This window comes from Chinchilla lanigera, unplaced genomic scaffold (assembly GCF_000276665.1).
Source record: "Chinchilla lanigera isolate Chin_1 unplaced genomic scaffold, ChiLan1.0 scaffold00013, whole genome shotgun sequence".
Classification (NCBI taxonomy): Eukaryota; Metazoa; Chordata; class Mammalia; order Rodentia; family Chinchillidae; genus Chinchilla; species Chinchilla lanigera.
Genome location: NW_004955414.1, coordinates 13266056 through 13284878, shown reverse-complemented (window position 1 = coordinate 13284878; position 18823 = coordinate 13266056). Strand labels below are relative to the sequence as shown.

At 46.5% G+C, this 18823-nt stretch overlaps 1 protein-coding gene across 8 annotated transcripts in view; it reads right to left on the bottom strand.

Annotated features, from left to right (window-relative positions):
* The window catches only part of Tenm4 (teneurin transmembrane protein 4), a 715396-nt gene that overhangs the window by 79645 nt on the left and 616928 nt on the right, over nucleotides 1-18823 (bottom strand). For all 8 annotated transcript variants that reach the window (XM_013511959.1, XM_013511956.1, XM_013511957.1 and 5 more), the window contains one exon: nucleotides 7457-7673. In XM_013511959.1, coding sequence (XP_013367413.1) covers nucleotides 7457-7673 — 217 coding nt within the window. The remainder of the gene's footprint in view (nucleotides 1-7456; nucleotides 7674-18823) is intronic.

The following is an 18823-nucleotide window of genomic DNA, read 5'->3' as shown; positions in this document are numbered from 1 at the left end:
CCATGGCCACCTGACTCTGAGTCCAGTGCTGTTCAGCACCCCGTCTTACTGCATGCCGTGTGTACTGCGCTGTGTAGCATCTGAGAGAAGGCCGGGGCAGCTAGGGAGGAAGGGTATAGCGACAGCACATTGTGCACATTTCTGAACTGAAGATGCTGAGCTGGGAACTTGCAGGACTCAGCAGGAAGCAGACACTCGGTACGTTAGACTTGGTGCCCACAAAGCACGGTGTTAAATGCTGGGCTCTGCCATCTATGACATTATAACCTTGGCCAGTCGATTGAGCTTCTCTGGGCTTAGTTTTCACAGCTCTAAAACAAGGGTGATAAATCCAGTCCCTGTGTCCTATGGTCTGGAAGTGATTAAAAGTATTTGTACTTTTAAAATGCACAGAACATTTCAAATGATGCTCTTCTGACACAGAACACATCCTTGGTTAGGTGTTCTATTAAATGTGTACTGTGTACCAGCTAGTGGGTTTCCGCATATTGTAGCTCTTCAGAAGTACCTGGCTGGTTAGGAATTAGTAACCCCCACTACAGAGGGGTAACTGAGCACCCCCTTGCAGAGGACTGCACCCAGGTCCTCTCTCTAAACCCGTGGTTGTTTCTGTGTCACCACAGCATCCTCTGCTAATGCTTCCTGTGATGGACAACTGGGAATAAGCTTAAGCTACAAAGCAAACACAGATCGTAATTTGTTTCTGAAATCAATAAAGGGATGATCAAGTGGCAGAGGAGGAGTTGTTAGCTGCTCATCAGGATGGTGTGAGAAGTTGCTGCCTGCATCCTCAACTGAATTCACTGAGTTGCTTTATCATCATAAACATTCATTTCAATGTGGGGAGGGATTTTTAAAAAACCAACATGAATAATATATTATGGCTGACATTTTGGAGGAAGTAAGATCTTTACCTTCTCCCATCTTCCATCAGGTAATTTATCATTGTCTTTCTTTCTTGCTTTTTTTTTTTTCAAACTGATGGGATAGCTTGTCAGCTCAGCTTGTTCTGAAAATGCAGGAGTGTAACTCAATAATAAATTCGCTCAGAGGCCAGCTGTCAGGAAGTCGGTGTTTATTTGAAGTCCATTAGATGATCTCCACTGCTTGCCCTCTCAGAGGGTCTCGGAGGGCTGTCTAGGGCCTGGGCTGGAGATGGGGTGGAGTCTGGGATGAAGAGCAAATGCCCTTCCGGAACTGCTGTGCCACTGACACTTCTATGTGGTTTTAGTTCTTCAGTGGGATGGTAAAAAAATTATACTGCATATCTTAGCATTTTTCCCTCTTTCTCATGATTTTTTCTTCTTCAGTGGGAATGAAGGAGATTTTGAGCCTTGGGAATCAAGGCTACTTCCCTTCTGTGTAGAGCTGACTCTGAGTCCTTGCTGGGATGTAATGCTCTAACCCAGTTTGTGGACCAATGAGGGTCAGATCTTTCTGAGCCCCCACCCTGCACCACCTTTCTGGCCTCTACTCTCCCATGTTCCTCCCTCTGCCTTTGCTGGCCATGATCACACGCCTCAGGTCACCTTGATTTCAAATGTTGGAGCATGTCTCCTGACTTTTATTTTAGAAAACAGTATCACCATAATTATCCTCCAGTCCCATTAAAATTCTCTCCGTTGTCTAATTATCCTAGAAAGTCCTGCTGTTCCTCATACTGGTTCCTTAATCTAGAATGTATTTTTAAGTCCAATGTTACTGGATTCTACAGTAAGCAGTTTACTGTACACACATTCCTCACTGAAATCTTTGTCTCAGGCCCGAAGCCACTGCTTGCCAGAGTCTTCATTCCTTCATTTGTTCACTCATTCTCAACCACCAGTGTCTACTGCTGGCTACCTCGGGGCACTCTGTGTTGGGGAGGAATGAAGCTGCGCCAGGGTTCAGGGGCACACACTGGGGTGGGAGCCCTGCCTGTGAGCTCTCCGATTGCTGTGTCTCCCCCTCTCTTCAGGCACTCAGCAGAGGAGAGGCTGGCTCCTGATTTATTCTATCAGTCACTGTAGCTCACACTGGGCAAGCCCCTCTGCTAGGTATTGGGGTTCAGTGACAAGGCACAGACCCCTAAAGACCCTAAAATAATGGCCTTGAGACCAGGCTTTCTTCTCCCAAGCCCAGTACAGAGCAGGTGTTAGGGAATCATTGTGTGATTTGGCAGGGTGTCCTTCTCTGAGACCTTCAGCTTCTCCCCATACGGTCTGATCCTCTCTACAGGATGTCATGCTCTGATTCCACCTGACTCTGTGAATCTTTCCTCTCTGGGCTCAGGGTCTCCTCTCAGCTGTGTTTCATGGTTCCCTGTCTACATGCATCTGCTTGCCTGAGTGAGTGGACAGCCTATTAGGCTTAGAGGAGCCCAGCATGACTTTTCAACATCACATTATTTCTCAGACCAATACAGTGTCCTCAAATGTGTTCTGAACCTATAGTCAAGTGACTTGGGCTTTCACAAAGAGGATTCGAGGGCTCCTTTGTTATGAATGTCGATGTTACCCAGCACTGGCGATCTGTAACTGCACACTGTAGGGGCCCAGCATTAGCGACCTGTAGCTGTGCACTGTAGGACATTTGCCCAGGTCTAGCCTTTCAACTTGGCCAGTCCTTTCCAGGACAGCAGACACAGCCTGCAGTGGGAAGCAGCTCTGCTGTGAGTATTTCTCTAGAAGTCTCAGGTGTACCTCTCTTTCCTAGCCATTGGAGCCCAAGCCCCACAGTCAGTGTCTGATTGTCTCTCCCTTTGGTACAGATAATCCAGCTGGGGATCCTTCCTCCACCTTAGACCAAAGGGCCCTCTCCTCTCCCACTCATGTTTACGACTCCAGGTCAGGACAGGTGTTCCACTAGGCAGGTGGCCCTGGGCACCCTGGCCATGAGAGAATGATGGTATTCAAGCCACCTCATCTGGTGACGGTGGTCTCCATGCCTACTGTGTCCCTCCTACTTTGGATCAGCTGAGATCATTTACAACTCTATCACTTTATGTGGCGACAAGGACAGCAGTGGTGGAATGTCAGACAGAGCTACTGTCTGCATCAAACATGTAAGAACATGTGCTCTGGGTCAGGCATTGCATGTAACTATGGGACCTAGGGGGATATGATAGGATCCTGAAGCTGGCCTTCCAAAGCCTCTCGGTCCATCTGGCAGCACTCCTGCCTCAGTTCTGAGTCAGCTCTGTGGTCAGCCCACTGAACTCGACTGGGCTCTCACACCCTGGGGAGCTGCCGTCCAGCTCTCCCCCAGCTGGTCCCTGCTCTGCTGCCTCTGGCACCAGCTGGGGTACCATGCAGAAGCACCCCCCATGTACTTCCTGGTATTATGTGTCCCCTTGGAGAGACTCCTGCTTCCTGGCCTAGGCACAGGGTCACCTGTGAGGACAGCCTGGGATCTCAGGGTGGGTTATTTGCCTGCCTCAGTGACGGGAGTCTAAGCCACTTTGTCCTGGCCTTGAACTCCTCACCCTTTAGGCATCCTGGGCCTGACACACACAGCCAGCGATTTGCAGAACGAAGGAGCTCACCCTCACTGGCCTGCCTTTCCTGCCAATCTCAGTACTGCTGCTGGGTCTCTGGATGGCAGCCTGTGTCTTGGAACTGTTCAATGAAACCTCAGACAAACTATCCAACTTGTGCACAGCATGCGGGTTGCAGGAGGACATGGGGTTTTGTCTGTCAGGCACAGGCCTATTACTGCTACCCTTGGGAACTGAGACAGGTCTGCCTGCCCATCAGAATTCCTGCTCTCTGGAGAAGTGCCACTGGATTCCTCTCTAACAAGGATCCCGGCTGACAGCCGGCTGGCAAGAAGGCGGCCGATTCCCTTCCTCAAACAATGATTCAACAATCTAATCCTGGCTCCTCTCTGGATGGCTGCAGACTACCCTGGAGGACAGGTTACTCTCAAGTTTGACTTCCAATTAAGGAAGTGGAGCTGGAAGTGCTTTTTCATATAATCACTACCACACCATGTAATTAGTAAACATATTTCTGTGTGGCAGGTACTAGGGGGAGACTTTATGTGAACACCCCTTCCCCACTTAATTCCCCTGGCAAGCCCATGGCAAAGCCCTTGTTACCCCAAACTTTGAAATGAGATGGAGCTCTGATAGGTTAAGGAATTTTCTCACAGTGACACAGCCAGAAAGTTGATGCAGCAGTCTTGGATCCAGATCCAAATAAAATAGATAATGTATCCATCCATCCTCCTCCCCTCATTTCTTCCGTCTGATTCTGAGGCTTCAAGACATGCTGCCACTATGAAAGCTCCATTTACTCATCACTTGCTATGTACCAAGCCCTGGCTTGGGCACTTTATTGTAGTTAGCCCTTCCTATGGCTTTTATGAAATAGTTACTATTATTACCAATTCATACCTGAAGGCACAAAGGTTAAATTTAAATCATTTCCCCAAGATCACACTCAGCTAGTGGGAGGCAAAGTCAGGATCGAAACTCTGGGCCCTCATTAGACCATACTCCCATATGTGCGAGAAAAGAAGCGATGGCTCAGACATGGCAACTGACTTCACTTTATCCCAGCTACACACAAGAGCACTTCCACTGGCCCAGATCAGGACAGCGAGAGGTGATCTAACAGGAAAGGCATCCACGTCTCGTGTATCTGTGACTAGTTATGTAGGTGTACTTCACCCCGGACTCTGTTTGGGTATCCTCAATGAGAGATGGCTGTTTCTCTGGACTCTCGATCAGCAAGGAGCAGTGATGCAATGATTCAGGTTGATGTTAGCAAACAGAATTTTTAAAGTAACATTTCAGAAGCTTCCATTATCTATTCATTTGTAGAGCAGGTAGTATGTTTTGGGTCCTGCCTGAAGTATTATAGGTTTGGAGAGATGAATGGTCCCTGCTTTCAAAGTGTATGTAATTTAACGGAAGGTGACAGGCATATAAAAACTGATCTGGGGGCTGACTTCTGCTTCTGCTACTCATCCAGAGTGTGGATTTCAGCAGCTGATTTAAACTCTCTGATCTCTAAATCCTCAACATAAAATTAAATAAAATAATGTATCCATCTATCCATCCTCCCTCCCTCTTTTCTTCCCAACTTCCATCTCTTCCTTCTTTTCTTCTTTCCTTCCTTCATTTCTTCATTCTTCAAGACAACTCATATGCATGTATATCTTGAACAATTACCAAGGGCTAAAAAAGTAAGCTGCAGAGAGCCTTCCCGGAGGACTCAGTTGTGGAGGGATCGGCAGACATTTACAGGCCCAGAGCTACTTACCCAGGGGTGGCAGAGCCAGGGCCTGAAGCCCTTATTGGCCTGGACTCCACGGTCTCTTCATTTTCTCTTACTGAGCCCATTTCCCCAGCACGGGCTTCTTGGTCCACATGTGCCTTCCTCGAGGCGAGTCACATCTGCTGGAGCGACATTGCTGAGATCCCACTGCAGGTCCCGCAGTGACTTGCAGCACTCAAGCAGCAGGCTCAGTAAGTGGTCAGGAGGACACGCAGGGGATATTTCCCTGCTGCCTTGGAGCAGGCTGGCACGGAAGGGCACCCCCAGAGCAGAACAGCCACAGGCAGCCAACGAGCCGTCACTCCCATCAGATACCATATGGGCCCGGTAATGAAGGGCTGAGCAAGTAACACTTTCCTTGGTAGGAATATTATTTTTATCTCTAGCTGATTAAAAGAGCTCATGCCAAGGGAAGGCCCACAAGCATACATACAAAATTGCACAATTGAATAAAATAGCAGGAAGCTTCCTACCCAGAGACAAAAGCAGTGTTTCTGGCCAAGATAAATGAATAGACTTTTCCTCACTTTTTCTGCTCTTGGCTCCACCGCTGGATTGGCCTTGTGAATGTGGAGAAGCCACTCTCCCTGCCAGGCTCTGCATATTCTTGGGACAGGGAGAAGGGTGTGCACTCTAACGTGCACTTTGCCTCCAGCAAGGTGACCATCTGCCACTATGCTCCTTGCAAGGACGGGCTAGGGCAATGGGATGCACGTGGGCTCTCAGGGCTGACATTCCTGTGAGTCTACACTCTGGCTCCACCAGCTACAGCACAGAGACATACTGTTGTCCCCAGTTCTACCTGGGAGGACAGGAGCTGCCTCACAGGGGGTGCCACTGGCACCGTCTTCAGCCTCTGTTCTCCCCCCTCACACATGCCTCTGGCACAAGCATCTGTGTACCCATGGATTCAGCCAGTGCTTGTCATTGATGGTGTCCCAAATCAGGAACTTTCAGCCTTACGCTCTGTGTGAGCGAATGCCACGATTTTTTAAAACCACAGATACTTCCTCTTGGGTATCCTATTGTGGAATGCCCCTGCCTTGTCCTTCTCCTGTTCAGGGTGGAGGTCATCACCTTGCTCTCCTACAACCTGTTCCCACTCTCAGGTCCACTCTGGTGACAGCACTACCACCTATCCAGTGTCCAGGCGGGAGACCCTTCTTTCCATATACCCAGTGATAAAGCCCTGCTGACTGTCCCCTTCTTCCCCCTCATCACTCCCTTTAGGGCAGGGACCCTCTGGCACAAGTCCTTACTGTAGAAGGCACATAGTCTGTGCCTGCTGAATTCACTGTGTTGAGTTTTAGTGAAATCTATGCACATAGGAGGCATCACCACATTGGAAGACATTCAAAAGAAATTATAAATCCCTCCTCTTGGATCCCTTATTCTGGTTCACTGTCCTCACACAAGGAGCAGAGGACAGAAGGCTCTTTTTTGCTGGCTTCTGTGCCCTATCTGGCCTCAGGGGCCTTTGCACCAGCTTCTCACTCTCCCTGAACAACCCCCAGCATAGATAGCTTTCTTCATCTTTGTCAGTCGGTTTGTAAACTTTGGTATTGCCCCACCCAGGTGTTCCTCTTCTGTGTCATAGAGTCTCTGGGTGTGTGATTCTGCCCAAGCACACAGTAAATATCCGCTGCTTCCCTCTAAGTCTCCTAGTGGACCATGAGGGACCAAAAGGCAGAGACTGTCCTCCTCTCTGTAATCCTAGCAATAGATGTGGCATGGAGTAGACTTTAGTGAGTAATTGTCCCACCAATGACACAAATGGAAAAAGACTGTGTGGGCACATGGGCTGGGACACAGCAGATACCCTGCCACCCCCAGACAGCAAAGCCTTCTGGATGTCAGCTCTGAGGAGGAACAGCGCCAAAGCCCTTCGGCTCATCAGGAGACCACAGGATCAAGAAGAGCTGACTGCAAAGTGGGTATTGATCCAAGATTCCCCTTGGCCCTTTGATTTTTCACTCTCTCCATCTATCACCCAGCAGGAACAATGCAACAATGCTCATAAAAATTCTGGGTGCCTTGGACAGCAGTTTTATAAAGTGGCTAATGCAGGCCGCTGCTCTGACCCCCTGATATTCCATGACAAATTCCTGAGGTTCAGCCTCCTGGCCTCCTCCCACCCAAGCATAGCCACGGAGGGTACTCAGTTCTCACTAAGAGCTCCGGCCCCATGGACTCACCCTCCATCAAAGGGATTCTCCCCGGGGATGATGTGTGTGCTGTCCCTGCCCACAAGGAACTTGATGCGGTCATAGAAGGAGTGCAGGTTCTGCTGGGACACAGGGGTCTTTGTCTCTTGGATGATGTCCAGAGGGTCGGGGGAGCCCAGGCACAACGAGTTGATATGGCAGAGGGGCTGCAGGCAGCAGTCAGGGTCCATGCAGTCCACCAAGCCATCTGGAGGGAAAACAGAGCATGTGGTTTATACAGCTATGTTCTGCTAGTCATGTTCATATACAACACCTTCATCTAGTCCTTCTTCATTTTCCACTCACTGAAAACATTATGTGCTCATATAAGCCAAAGCCTTTTCTGGGTACCAAGAAGGTCCAGGTTCTTTAGGTCTGATCCTAGTCTACCAGTGTGACAGAAGAGACAGACAAAAGAGTGTGCAGTGTCTGTTTTTTATTTTTTCTTTCAAAGACATGGCAGGGATGGTACAGATGAAGGCGCAGAGATGAGGATCACACAAACACTTGAACTGCTAAATTCAGATGCTGATGTTTAGAAGGCGAGGGGAATGGCCCAAGAAGAGAATGTGGGAGGGCAGAAGCAGACTGTGTGGGCCCTCTAGGGCAGGTTAGGGAGTTTATGTTTCATCCTCAGAACTGTGGGAGCCACCGAAGGTTCAAAACATGGGATAACTTCATTTGATGTGCACTTCAGTTGAAACCGAAGAGAAACTAGGGTGAGGTGATAGGTGGAGTGGGGAGGGTGAGTGGCCCTGAGGATGCACAGGTAAAGAATAAAGGCAGCATAGGCGAGGTAGAACAGCAGAGACTCAGAGAAGTAGATCGTTTTGAGAGACATTTAGGGGAGAAAGCTCTAAGACCTGGTGACTGCCTGGCTTTGGGAGAGGAAGAAGCAATGCTGGTGACAGCTGTAACTCTCGCATCGCCCCCACGGCGTGTAGTGACATAGTCTGAGGCACAGTCCTCAGCCCTTTGAAGGCCCAGCTCTGCTCTCTGTATGTTGCTATTTTGCAAAGAATAATCTGTACCACATGGATGAATTTCTTCAGGTCTGAAAATTGCAGCACAGCTCTCTCATCTTCCCAAAGCTTAAAGATATTCTATCAGCTCACAGAATTTGGGTCACATCCTCCCAAAGTACTTTTTCAGACATCCAAAGAACAGTTTAAGACAGGTGAAAACAAAAAAACAAAAAACCGAGCTGTCAAGGGACAGTGGCCGCAGCAGGGGACAGGAAAAGCCAGGGCTGCATTCTGCGTGTTTTGTAGGCAGAGAATAGTCTGATGACCAATATTTTTTTACTGAGTCCAAATTCTGGCTTTACCACTTTTTGCTGTGTGACATTGGGCAACTTTCCCTACCACCCTGGTCATAGGTCGGTTCTAATAATCTCTGATGTACTCTTAGCACTTATTAGACATGTTCAAAACATGACTGTTACATAAATAGGAGAGAAATGAATGAAATAGTTAAAGCAGGAGATGAAACCAAATGCCAGTCCATAAAAGCCAGAGAGCCCTATCTTCAGTTAGTCCCATAAGCAGTGTGCAAGGATCATGAGGCCCAGAGACTGAAGTTCAAGGCCCAGTGCTGCTTGTGACGTTGACCATGGACTAGCTCTTATACTGAATGTGTCCGAGCCCTGCTTTCCTCATCAATAATAGGGGAGTAACGCAGCTATACCCAACCCACCTCTGTCTTCATGAGCTCACAGTGTAAGTGCTACCACCAGAGTATCGCATATGAACTGGTCAGGCTGGCCAGTCCTCACTAGCTGTGTGGCTCAGGCAAGCTACTTAGCTTCCCAAGGACCCCATCTTCTCATTAAGTAAGTTAAGGATAAAAATCTCTTGTCTTTCTTTCCCATTTCCACACGAGGCCCATGAAATCTGGGACCTGAAACTTAACGACTGTGGGACTTAAACTCTCTGACCTCTGTTTCCTCCATCTCTTAATGGAGATAATAAAAGCATCATATAAGTTATTTGCTATACAATAAAAAACAGTACAGACACCCCTATTTAGTGAGGTCTGTTTCTGCGACTAGGTCATTACATGAATTGGTCACTGAATGAGGAACTGTACATGGTATGTCCATTTCAATATTCAGAACAAAGAAGCAGTCAAAGGAAACTGTGTAATTTTGGCTTATTATTAACTGTTATTATTATTAGAGGTCTCGCTTTGTAGCCCAGGCTAGCCTTGAACTTGCAGTGAGCCTCCTACTTCAGCCTCCTGAGTACAGGGATTACAGGCCTGTGCCACCATGCCCAGATAATTTTGGCTCATTAATGAAGGAAGTTCTGCAGGTCACTGCAAGGGACCAGTGAGACTAAAATACAGTACTACTACTAATATATCACAGAGCCATGAACCTGCTTGACTCTGTAAAAATCACTGGCAACGCCAAATATCCTTGACAGTGAAATTGGCATTACTGGAGCCCCTGCTCTGCCCATCTCTGCAGTGAATACCTTGGAGGATAGAAAGACATATAAAGTATGTAGTAAAGGAGCTTAGTAACCAAGAGTGTAAGTCAAAAAGTAAACAAACAAAACAATCACAAAGCCAAGAGACAACAACGACAGTCAGTTGTTCAACTGTTTCCTGTGCTTTGGAAGTGTGTATATAACCCTTGAGGAAATAGGTCCACAATGTGATAGGAGACATCATTTTTGCATATCAAAAAGTTTCAAAGGTGACATCACTTTTAAAGAGTTTGTTTATATCTGAGAATTTATTTAACTCCAAATGCATCAGTTTTATTATCACCTGAGGAAATATTGGAACCAAATAGTCCCTAGAAGTGAGACCAATGAAGAGTGCACTGACAAATTTTTCTGACCCTTTACCCAGCTGCTCTGCCTGCATGATATGTGATCAACAGGTCTCATCAGACCGTGTTCCACATCACTCCCTTCTGCATCCAGCCAGGCAAATCATATGTATTTTTGGATATTGAGGAAAAACAAGCAACCTTCTTGTTTTGCCTCAATATCCAAAAAATGTCAGATAGCTTATTTTCCCCCAGTATCAGACATTATAGAAATAATGCATATTTCAAAGACATTTGTCTTTTCATGTTTAGTGAATGTGCCTAAAATACAACAGGGTACAGGCACTTCTCATTTAGTGACCAAGGCATACTCCTGAGACTAGGTCACTAAATGAACTGGTGGCTAAATGAGGAACTGTATATAGAATGCACATTACAATATTCCGAACAAAGACTTGGTCAAAGGAAACTCTAACTTGATGACTTAGCTTTTATTTGCATAATTCTTACATGCAGAGCTATAATGTATAACAGAACATAAAACTACAGTACTATGTTATACAATACAAAAATCACAAAAAATCACAGTACTGTATAAGCCAGGTGTACTGTACAAAAGAGACACTGAGGCTCTATCAGCAAGATGTACAGAACTGTACAAAAAAAGACAGGTTGTAAGTCCAAACAGTCATTAAACATGTAGGTATTAAAGGAGGAATATCTGTATAGTACTATGTCCCCAAATCCAGCACAGTATCTGAAAGATAGCAGCTGACACAATAAATGCTTACTAAGGGGTACTTTCCTTTCCAGCTCCTGAACTTAAAACATGGCTTACCAGCGGAGGGCCATTCATCCTGAGCTCATCCTGATCTCATCTGTCAGGTTCATGCTGAGATATGCAGCAAGGCCTCCTTCACCCCAGCATTGTCTGGGTCTTAACTGTAGCTCCCGTTCCAGCCCCAGACACACCTGCCTAGCAAAGCACCTGTCCTCTCCTGCAGTTGCAGGCCCCATCATATATCCTCACTCTGCCCCTGACAGACGTTTCTTAAACACATAATTACAGCCCAAACGGAGGGTTATTTGCATTCTGCTATTGATGTTAGCACGACAGATTCAGCTGCTGCATCCATAACTCTGCAGAAATGCTCCATTATTCAATCCCAGTGAGCAGGGACGTTGACCATTAAATCAGCTAGCACAATTGAAGGGCTGTGAAAAGTCATGGCTAATTTGAAATTTTATTAGCTCTTGCCTGCTCTTGTTTACCACCAGTGCAGTCTCTGGAAGCCAGTCTTGCCCCGCTTTACAAATACTCTGCTTTGTGGCACCTGGGCAGAACTTCCTTCTACCGGGGATGGATTTGTGCTCTCGAGCTCTGGGAAAGGATGATGACTTAGCTTTGTTAGCTTTGTTTAGAAAGTTCTGGGCAGAATTTCCTTCTACTGAGGACGGATTTGTGCTCTTGTGCCAGGAATGAGGGTGGGTATTAGTCACATCTACATTAAACAGATGATAAATCGCAGCAAGGATTAAGGGCCAGGTATTGTGCTAAACACTTCACAAGAAATATATCACTGAGCCCTCCTTGCCCTATGAGGTGGCTGTTGTCATCATCCTCATTTTAGAGAGAAGGAACCACAGGCTCAAGGTGATAATATAATGTGAAGGTCATGTAGATGGTAGGGAAGAGGCCGAGTCAGTTCTTCAGGTGTAGAATCTTCTTTGAGCTGCCCTGGAGAGACTCTTAGGAACTGTTTCTTAAATGGAGAACATGGATTTATGAATCCTACTAAAACATAACCCTTCAGTGGTTTCCAAACATCCTAGGCACTTTCTATCTGAGCACTTCTCCCCAGTACTGTACTTGTGATTGTTTTCCTCCCCAGACAATGGGGTCCTGGAGATCCACTGCTGATTCCTCTCAGTATCCCAGGACCCAGAACTAGACAGAACAAGGACTGCCCTCCCGGAGGTCTGAAAAATGAATGAAGGATGGCTGTATCCAGGCTAGGGCTGCTTCACTGATTAAGGATCAGACTTACAGGGCACAGCTGGAAGGAGACTTTCCTTCTGTGATCAGGGGAGAATGCAGTGCTGAAGCGAGCCTCTCTCCAGTCAAAGTGCCTGGATTTATATCCAGTTTCCAGGTGAACTGTATGAGTTGCTCAACTTCTCCAAGCCTCTGTTTCTTCTTATGTTCATAATGAGGGACAAAGAGAGATGGTCGATTCCTTAGTTCATCCCTCTGCCCCTGCAGCCAGGTGTGAAGTACAAAGCTTCTGTTGGGCATTGTGGGACAATCCGGAGAACTTTTTGAAAACCTGCCTCTAAGCCTGGTCCTAGTGTGTATGCATGCTCCACTCAGTGGGTGATACGCCACACCACAGGTCCTTTAAGTAGACCTTGTGTCTCTGATGAGCCTTGGAAAATTCTCTTATAAACTCTCTGAATATTCTCCCCTCTGCCTCTCTGGTCTTTTTCTTCAGGAACACTATTAGATGCGTAAAGGACCTTTCCCACCCTTGATGTCTCTCAACTTCTTTCTTAATTCCCATCTTTTTATTTGCATTCCATTATGATGTATTTCCTCAGATATATATTCTACTTTACTTATTTTCCCTTCATTTGTGTCTGGTCTGCTGTTTAATTTGTCCTCTGGTCCATTAATTTGAATTACCATACTTTAAAATTTCTCAGTGGTCTCTTTAGAACTTTATGGAATGTGCTTGTTTCTTGATCTTGTTCCATTCTTTTGGTTTTATACATGATTTTATCTCTCAGTCACACAAAGACTATAGCCTTTCTCAGGCTGTTAAATTCTTGGGAGTGGCAGCAACCTTCTGTGTGTCGCTGTTGTTGGCTTCAATCAGGGCATGGTCAGTCATTTTCTGTGCATTCTGCGATCCTGACCGTGAGCTCTAGGCAGCCTGCTTTTCATATGGGGATCTAGTTCCTGGTTCCTTCTGCCTGCCACCCCAGGGTACCAGTGGTCTGGGACTGCTTTTCAGGTAAATTGTTCAGCTTGGCAGTCTAGCCCCACTCTGCAATGTAAGTTTAGATTTCAGTAGGTTTGTGGTGTAGGCTCCACCTCTCACAGCTGTCTCCCTGTCCCCACTCCCTAGAGTGAGAGCAAAAAGATGCCTCGGTGTCATCTCTCCAATCCAACAGCCCATTTCTCAGACCTGGCCTCTGAGGGTCGCAGCTTCCTGTTGGGCCTCCGTTGCCCTACAGTGAAAGTGCCCTGCCTCCTGACTCTAGGAATGTGCCCCTGGTTCTGTGCCCATTACTCTGTTTTGTCATGCTACTGGGATCCAGGGCTCCCCTGTTTCCGCTTTCCTTCTTGGCTGAGTTTTAAAAATAAATCGTTGGGCCTTGTGGTCAGCAGTTCTTTGAGATGACCTAGTTAGACACTATCTTGGAAGTAAAAGTCCCAACAAAAGCTCTGAGCTTCATTTCACCATCTGTTAAGTGAATCACCAAACTCCACAGAGATGCTGTGAAGATTAGCATTAGTACTCAGCATACGGAGAACCTAAGAAGGACTTGGCAAGTGATTGTTACTAGAAGCTCCTGGTACGTCCGTTAAGCTCATACCCTGGTAACTGCACCACTGGTCCCGATCTTGATCTTGGCCCCTCCCTATGCATACATTCCAGGGCTGCCCTTTTTGAATGCAGAATACCTTAGAGATAAACAGAGCCACAACACCATCCATGTAAATTAGGGGAGTGGAGATCACCAGGAGATCACCAGATCTAGGTTGGGGTGCTGAGAAATGGAGATATCCTGTCAGCTGGGCTCTTGCAAGATATCCTGGGAGCAGGGGATTTTTCACTGTGTGCTTTGTGGGTGAGAGTGATTGATACAAGGCCAGGGATTGTGTCTGCTTACATTCTGCTGTGTTGCCGCTTCCTAATCACACATTTGACAAATATTTGCTGAGTAGTAAATGCGGGCAAGCTTCTACCAATAGAGACAATCATATTTAAATAAGATATATTACACACATGAGTAGGGCCCACAAAACTCTTTTCAAAGGCTGCATTTTACAAGACCAGTTTTCATGTAAAACCCGCTTTATGTTTTCACGTGCAGCATATGGCAGCCGAAACTGCATATGGCTACTCCATGGTAAGGGAAGAGCTTTCACAATTTAGTTTTTTTAGGCATAGATGACGAATTTTAGAAGATTTGTATGTGAAGGAGAAAGTGTGCTTTGGGGACAGAAAAGCAAATCCTGGGGTAGACAGAAAACACATCAATATATAGTTTTGGGGACGGTCTGGTTTGGCTGGGTTAGAAACATTTACATTTTCCAAGCACCTTCTACGTTACTTACTTGTACAGGACACCTAAGATGAATGACTTATGGATTGTCTGTTACATGGATTTGCCTTTCTTAGTAAAAGATGAGAGTTTCTCACAGCAGGAAAAAAAAAAATCAGAAAAATAGAGAGGATTTCCCTCTATTTCCTTCCAAGTTTCAGTGAAACTTTTGAGAAAAAATTGTTTTTATTCCACAGAAACTTCCTTTTTCTTTGTGGTTCTGAAGCCCCTCTCTTCCCACTTCCTTAACAGGTCAGTGAAGATGGGCAGAAGAAAGTGTCAGAGAAGCCAGTCACCAGCATGGGGTAGCAGTGACCCGCTCAGGAGTGGCCTCTGCTGGGGGAGGGAGGGTGAACAAAGGAAAAGGAGGAAGAGAAGGGAACAGTCGGGAAAAGGCAGGGTAGAGATTAAGAAGCAAACCCAAAAGAATCAAAATCCAAAGCACAGGTTCAGGTCTCTGAGCCACTGAATGAAACATTCCGAAGTGGTTCACACGCTCCAGACCCTGGAACTTGAAGCCTGGGTATGAATGGCAGCCGGAGCACAGAGCACCAGATCCTGCTCACATTTACAGCTATGTGCCCTGACTGCAGGGGACTCTTCAATCTCCCATTCCTCCTCGGTGCCTTCCCCAAAGCTGACCTGGAACACTGGGGATTGAGGAGGATGAGCGAAAGAAATCCAGGCTGAAAGGCCAAAGATCCAAATCCTCCCCTGGCTCTGTCACTCTCTAACCATGAGGCCTTGGGCACATTTCTTCAGATGCCTGAGCTACAATGTCACCTTGCACACAGTTAGTGCCATGTTTGCTGAATAAAAACAGACGTGTAAATGATTAGGTGAGGCTCCTAAAGCAAACTGCTCAACCAGTTTGGCAGGGCCTGTTGAGGGTTAGGGGGCATGATGTCAGCCATTCCTTGCAAGAAGAGCTCATTCCTTTTCTTGGCAAGAAGGCAAAGGGGACGAGCCTATCAGTGTTCACTCAGCACCCATTCTGGGGCCAGCAGGGTCACCCATTCTGTCTAGCCACTGGACCCACAGGGATAAAACAGTCTCACTCCTAAAGAATTCAATGTTGTGCATCAGGTCAGACAGAGACAACAGAGTGCCAGAAAAGAAGGAAGCACCCGGGCCAAGGAAGTCCTAACTGCAGGAGCCCAGCTCAGGCTGGGGTGGGATATCTCCTGCAAGAGAGAGTGCTTAAGTGGAGATTAGAAGAATGAATAAGGATAAGCAGGTAGTAAACACTGTTCTGTGGCTGTTTGCATGATTCCTTAAATTGATGGTCGCATGGCAGGGTATAACAAGCCCATCAGTCTCTCTGCAGGCTTAGCTGTTCCTCTGGCTTGACAGCCCATTAGCCAAACTCATCTCGCTGTTGTCTGCAGTCTGGCCACAGAACAGTCTTACAATAGGCTGTGAGCAGCATCGGGAAGGCCCTGGGGAGGGAGGGTGGAATGCGCCTCCCCTTTCTGTACACATCTGGGAGAAGTTTTTGTCATTTGCTATAATACATTCTGTGCCTTCTTTCAAAAGGCTTGCAAAATCTTTATCTCTTCCTTGGAACACGAGATTTTTAAAGGTCAATTTTTCTCTTGTCTCTTATCACAAAAAGTACGGTTCGGAGATAGTCTGAAGGGTGACCAAATTCTATGGCTGTACGTAAACTCTCCATTCGTGCAGTGGGAGACGGGAAGAGGAGCGGGGACAGAGAGCTTTGTTCTCAGTTTTCCTGAAATTTCTCCTTCTAGGTTGCATCCATCAATTGTATGCATTGCCACCCAGGATTGTTTTTCATGGGACCAAGAACATCTAAAGAGACTTTTATACCTTGAAGCTGCTTAAAGATCCTTTATCAAAAGAGGTCTAGCTGTTTAAATTCCAGTGGAGTTTTTATTCTGGCATTTCTTTTTAAAAAACACGTTCCATCTATTCCTAGCTCTCCCACTGATCCACTGTGTGGGTTTGGGTAAATCATTTGAGCTCCCTGAGATTCAGCATCTCTGCATGTGAATGTCTGCCTGCAAGTTTGTCGCACGCGTTCCTTAAATTACGGCTATTATTTTCCTTCATGTATATTTGGATTTTTTTCTTTCTAGCAACAAGGATGTTACAGTTCAGCATGCAGAATTTTAATAAAGAAAATGAGAAAGGTCAAAACCCACTATTGTATGGGGAAAAACATAGAACCTTCAGTGAAAAAAAGTAAGAGTATAGAATTTTACAGACAGCATAACTCCAATTTTAAAAATAGTTATTTATATATAAATACCTTGCTTATAATGAATCATACAGGTACAAAGGATCAGGAGAGAGAACTGAACTTGCAGGTGATGGAACTAAGTCTTAAGAGAAGTTGAGTGACACAGGTCACATAGTCAGCAAATAGGAAAGTCAGGAACTGAATCCAGAGAACCTGAGCACATATGTTGTATTTCTAATCTTTATATAATGTTGCTTCTTAGGTAATTTAAATACCCTATAATCATCATAGCATCCCTACAAGGTCTTCATTATTATCCTACTTTTATAGTCATAGCATATGTGGGGCGCAGTTTCACCATCTTTGAAATGGGTATGAAATGAACATCCTCAGGAGAGGGTCAGTGAGGATCAAATGAGAAGATGCACGTGACAGCTCATAAAGGGTTTTGCATTGAATATAGATACAGCACACAATTTTGGCAAGTGGGGAACACAGAGAGATTCACACTGACTGGGTACAGCAGGAGGCAGGCTAGATGGCAGAGCAGCCTGACCGAGGACCAGGAGCCATGGAAGTTACCGAGTCACACTCAGGATCTGTTTGCTGCTTTAAAATCTAGACAGCAACCATACATGAAAAACAAAAACAAACCAATAAAGCTGCTCCCAGTTCAGCCATACTGTGTAACTTTGGTCTCACATCTTAAAAACACTGCAACAGCATTCTTCATGAAACTCGATATTCAAGTTTAATTTGAAAAGGGCTGCTTTCAGCCTGGCAAGCTGGGAAAAGAGGACATGAAAATCCTCAGGTGGTTTGAGAGGTGTGCTGGCATATGATGGTGCCTTGTGTCTGAGGTCTGGGTAGGGGGAAAGGCTGCTCTAATGTGGCTGGACCCTACAGGCTCTGGCAGATTCCGCCCTGGCCAGCTAAGCCCCTGGGTCCACACCAAAAGGAAACAATAAGGAAATAAGAAAGCCAGTTCCTCAGTGTCGTGGAGTAGATGCATAATTGCTTTGCAGACTGAAACGACATTCGGGTTATTATCACAGCCTTGTAGCCTCTGTGGTGCTGCTGTCTGGGTTTGAGTAAGGGCTCACAGCACGTCCAACATGAGAAATGTCACCAGGAGAAGGCGAAACGCTCCGGGTGCACAAGGCCCTGTGCAGTGGCTGGATTCTGGGTTCTAACGTGGGCTGAACTGGTGTGACTATCTAGTGTGTGATGTACAACACTCTGGGCTCCAGTTTCCCTGTCTGCAACATGAAGCGGGCAGAGGGAAGGAGCTGAAGTTGGTTTCTCTGATGTCCCTGCAGTCCTGTTATTTAACTCTGCTAATTCCTTCTCCATGCCCCCAAGTCATTTCAACCGCAAACAACAACTCAGGGTGACTGTAACACTAATTCCCTCACTCTGAGTTATTTATCTGGGATTATGCGGCATCCCCTGTTATGACTGAAATAAAGGTACTTATTTCATCCTGCTTCCATTATATCTAGTCATTTGGATGACAATTTCTTCCAAATGACCGTGAGCTTCCCGAGGGAGAGACTGGGCCGTGCTCATGGATCTTTATATCCCATCACAAAGGAGCAAGGTGCCTAGCTGACAGCAGAAGCCCCACACGTGTGCTGGCTTGAACTGAAGACAGCCCCGTGCAGTGCTCTGCACAGAACTGCCCTCTTTCTCCCTCGTCTCAAGCTGGGTGCGCTTAGGGAAGGCCCAGCAGAGATAAAGAGGCCAGTGGCGGTGAGCCTTGCCCCCTTTGGCCCTATGGTTATTTCATCTGTGCAAACCTGCAAAGCAGGAACCCTCCGTACCGTCGTCACTGCCCTGCCCTGCCATGGCTGGAGAGCCAGTGAAGTGAAAGTGAGGCACTTGAAGTGAGGCACTTCCTCATTTCACAGCTGAGAAATCAAGGCCAACTGATGACCTGTCCTCCCCAGATGGTTGTGTTTGCAATTGTGATGGCCCATGTAGTGCACCCGGGCACCTGATAACATCAGTTGAATGAGTGGCTCTTGTTTTATCACAGCAATAA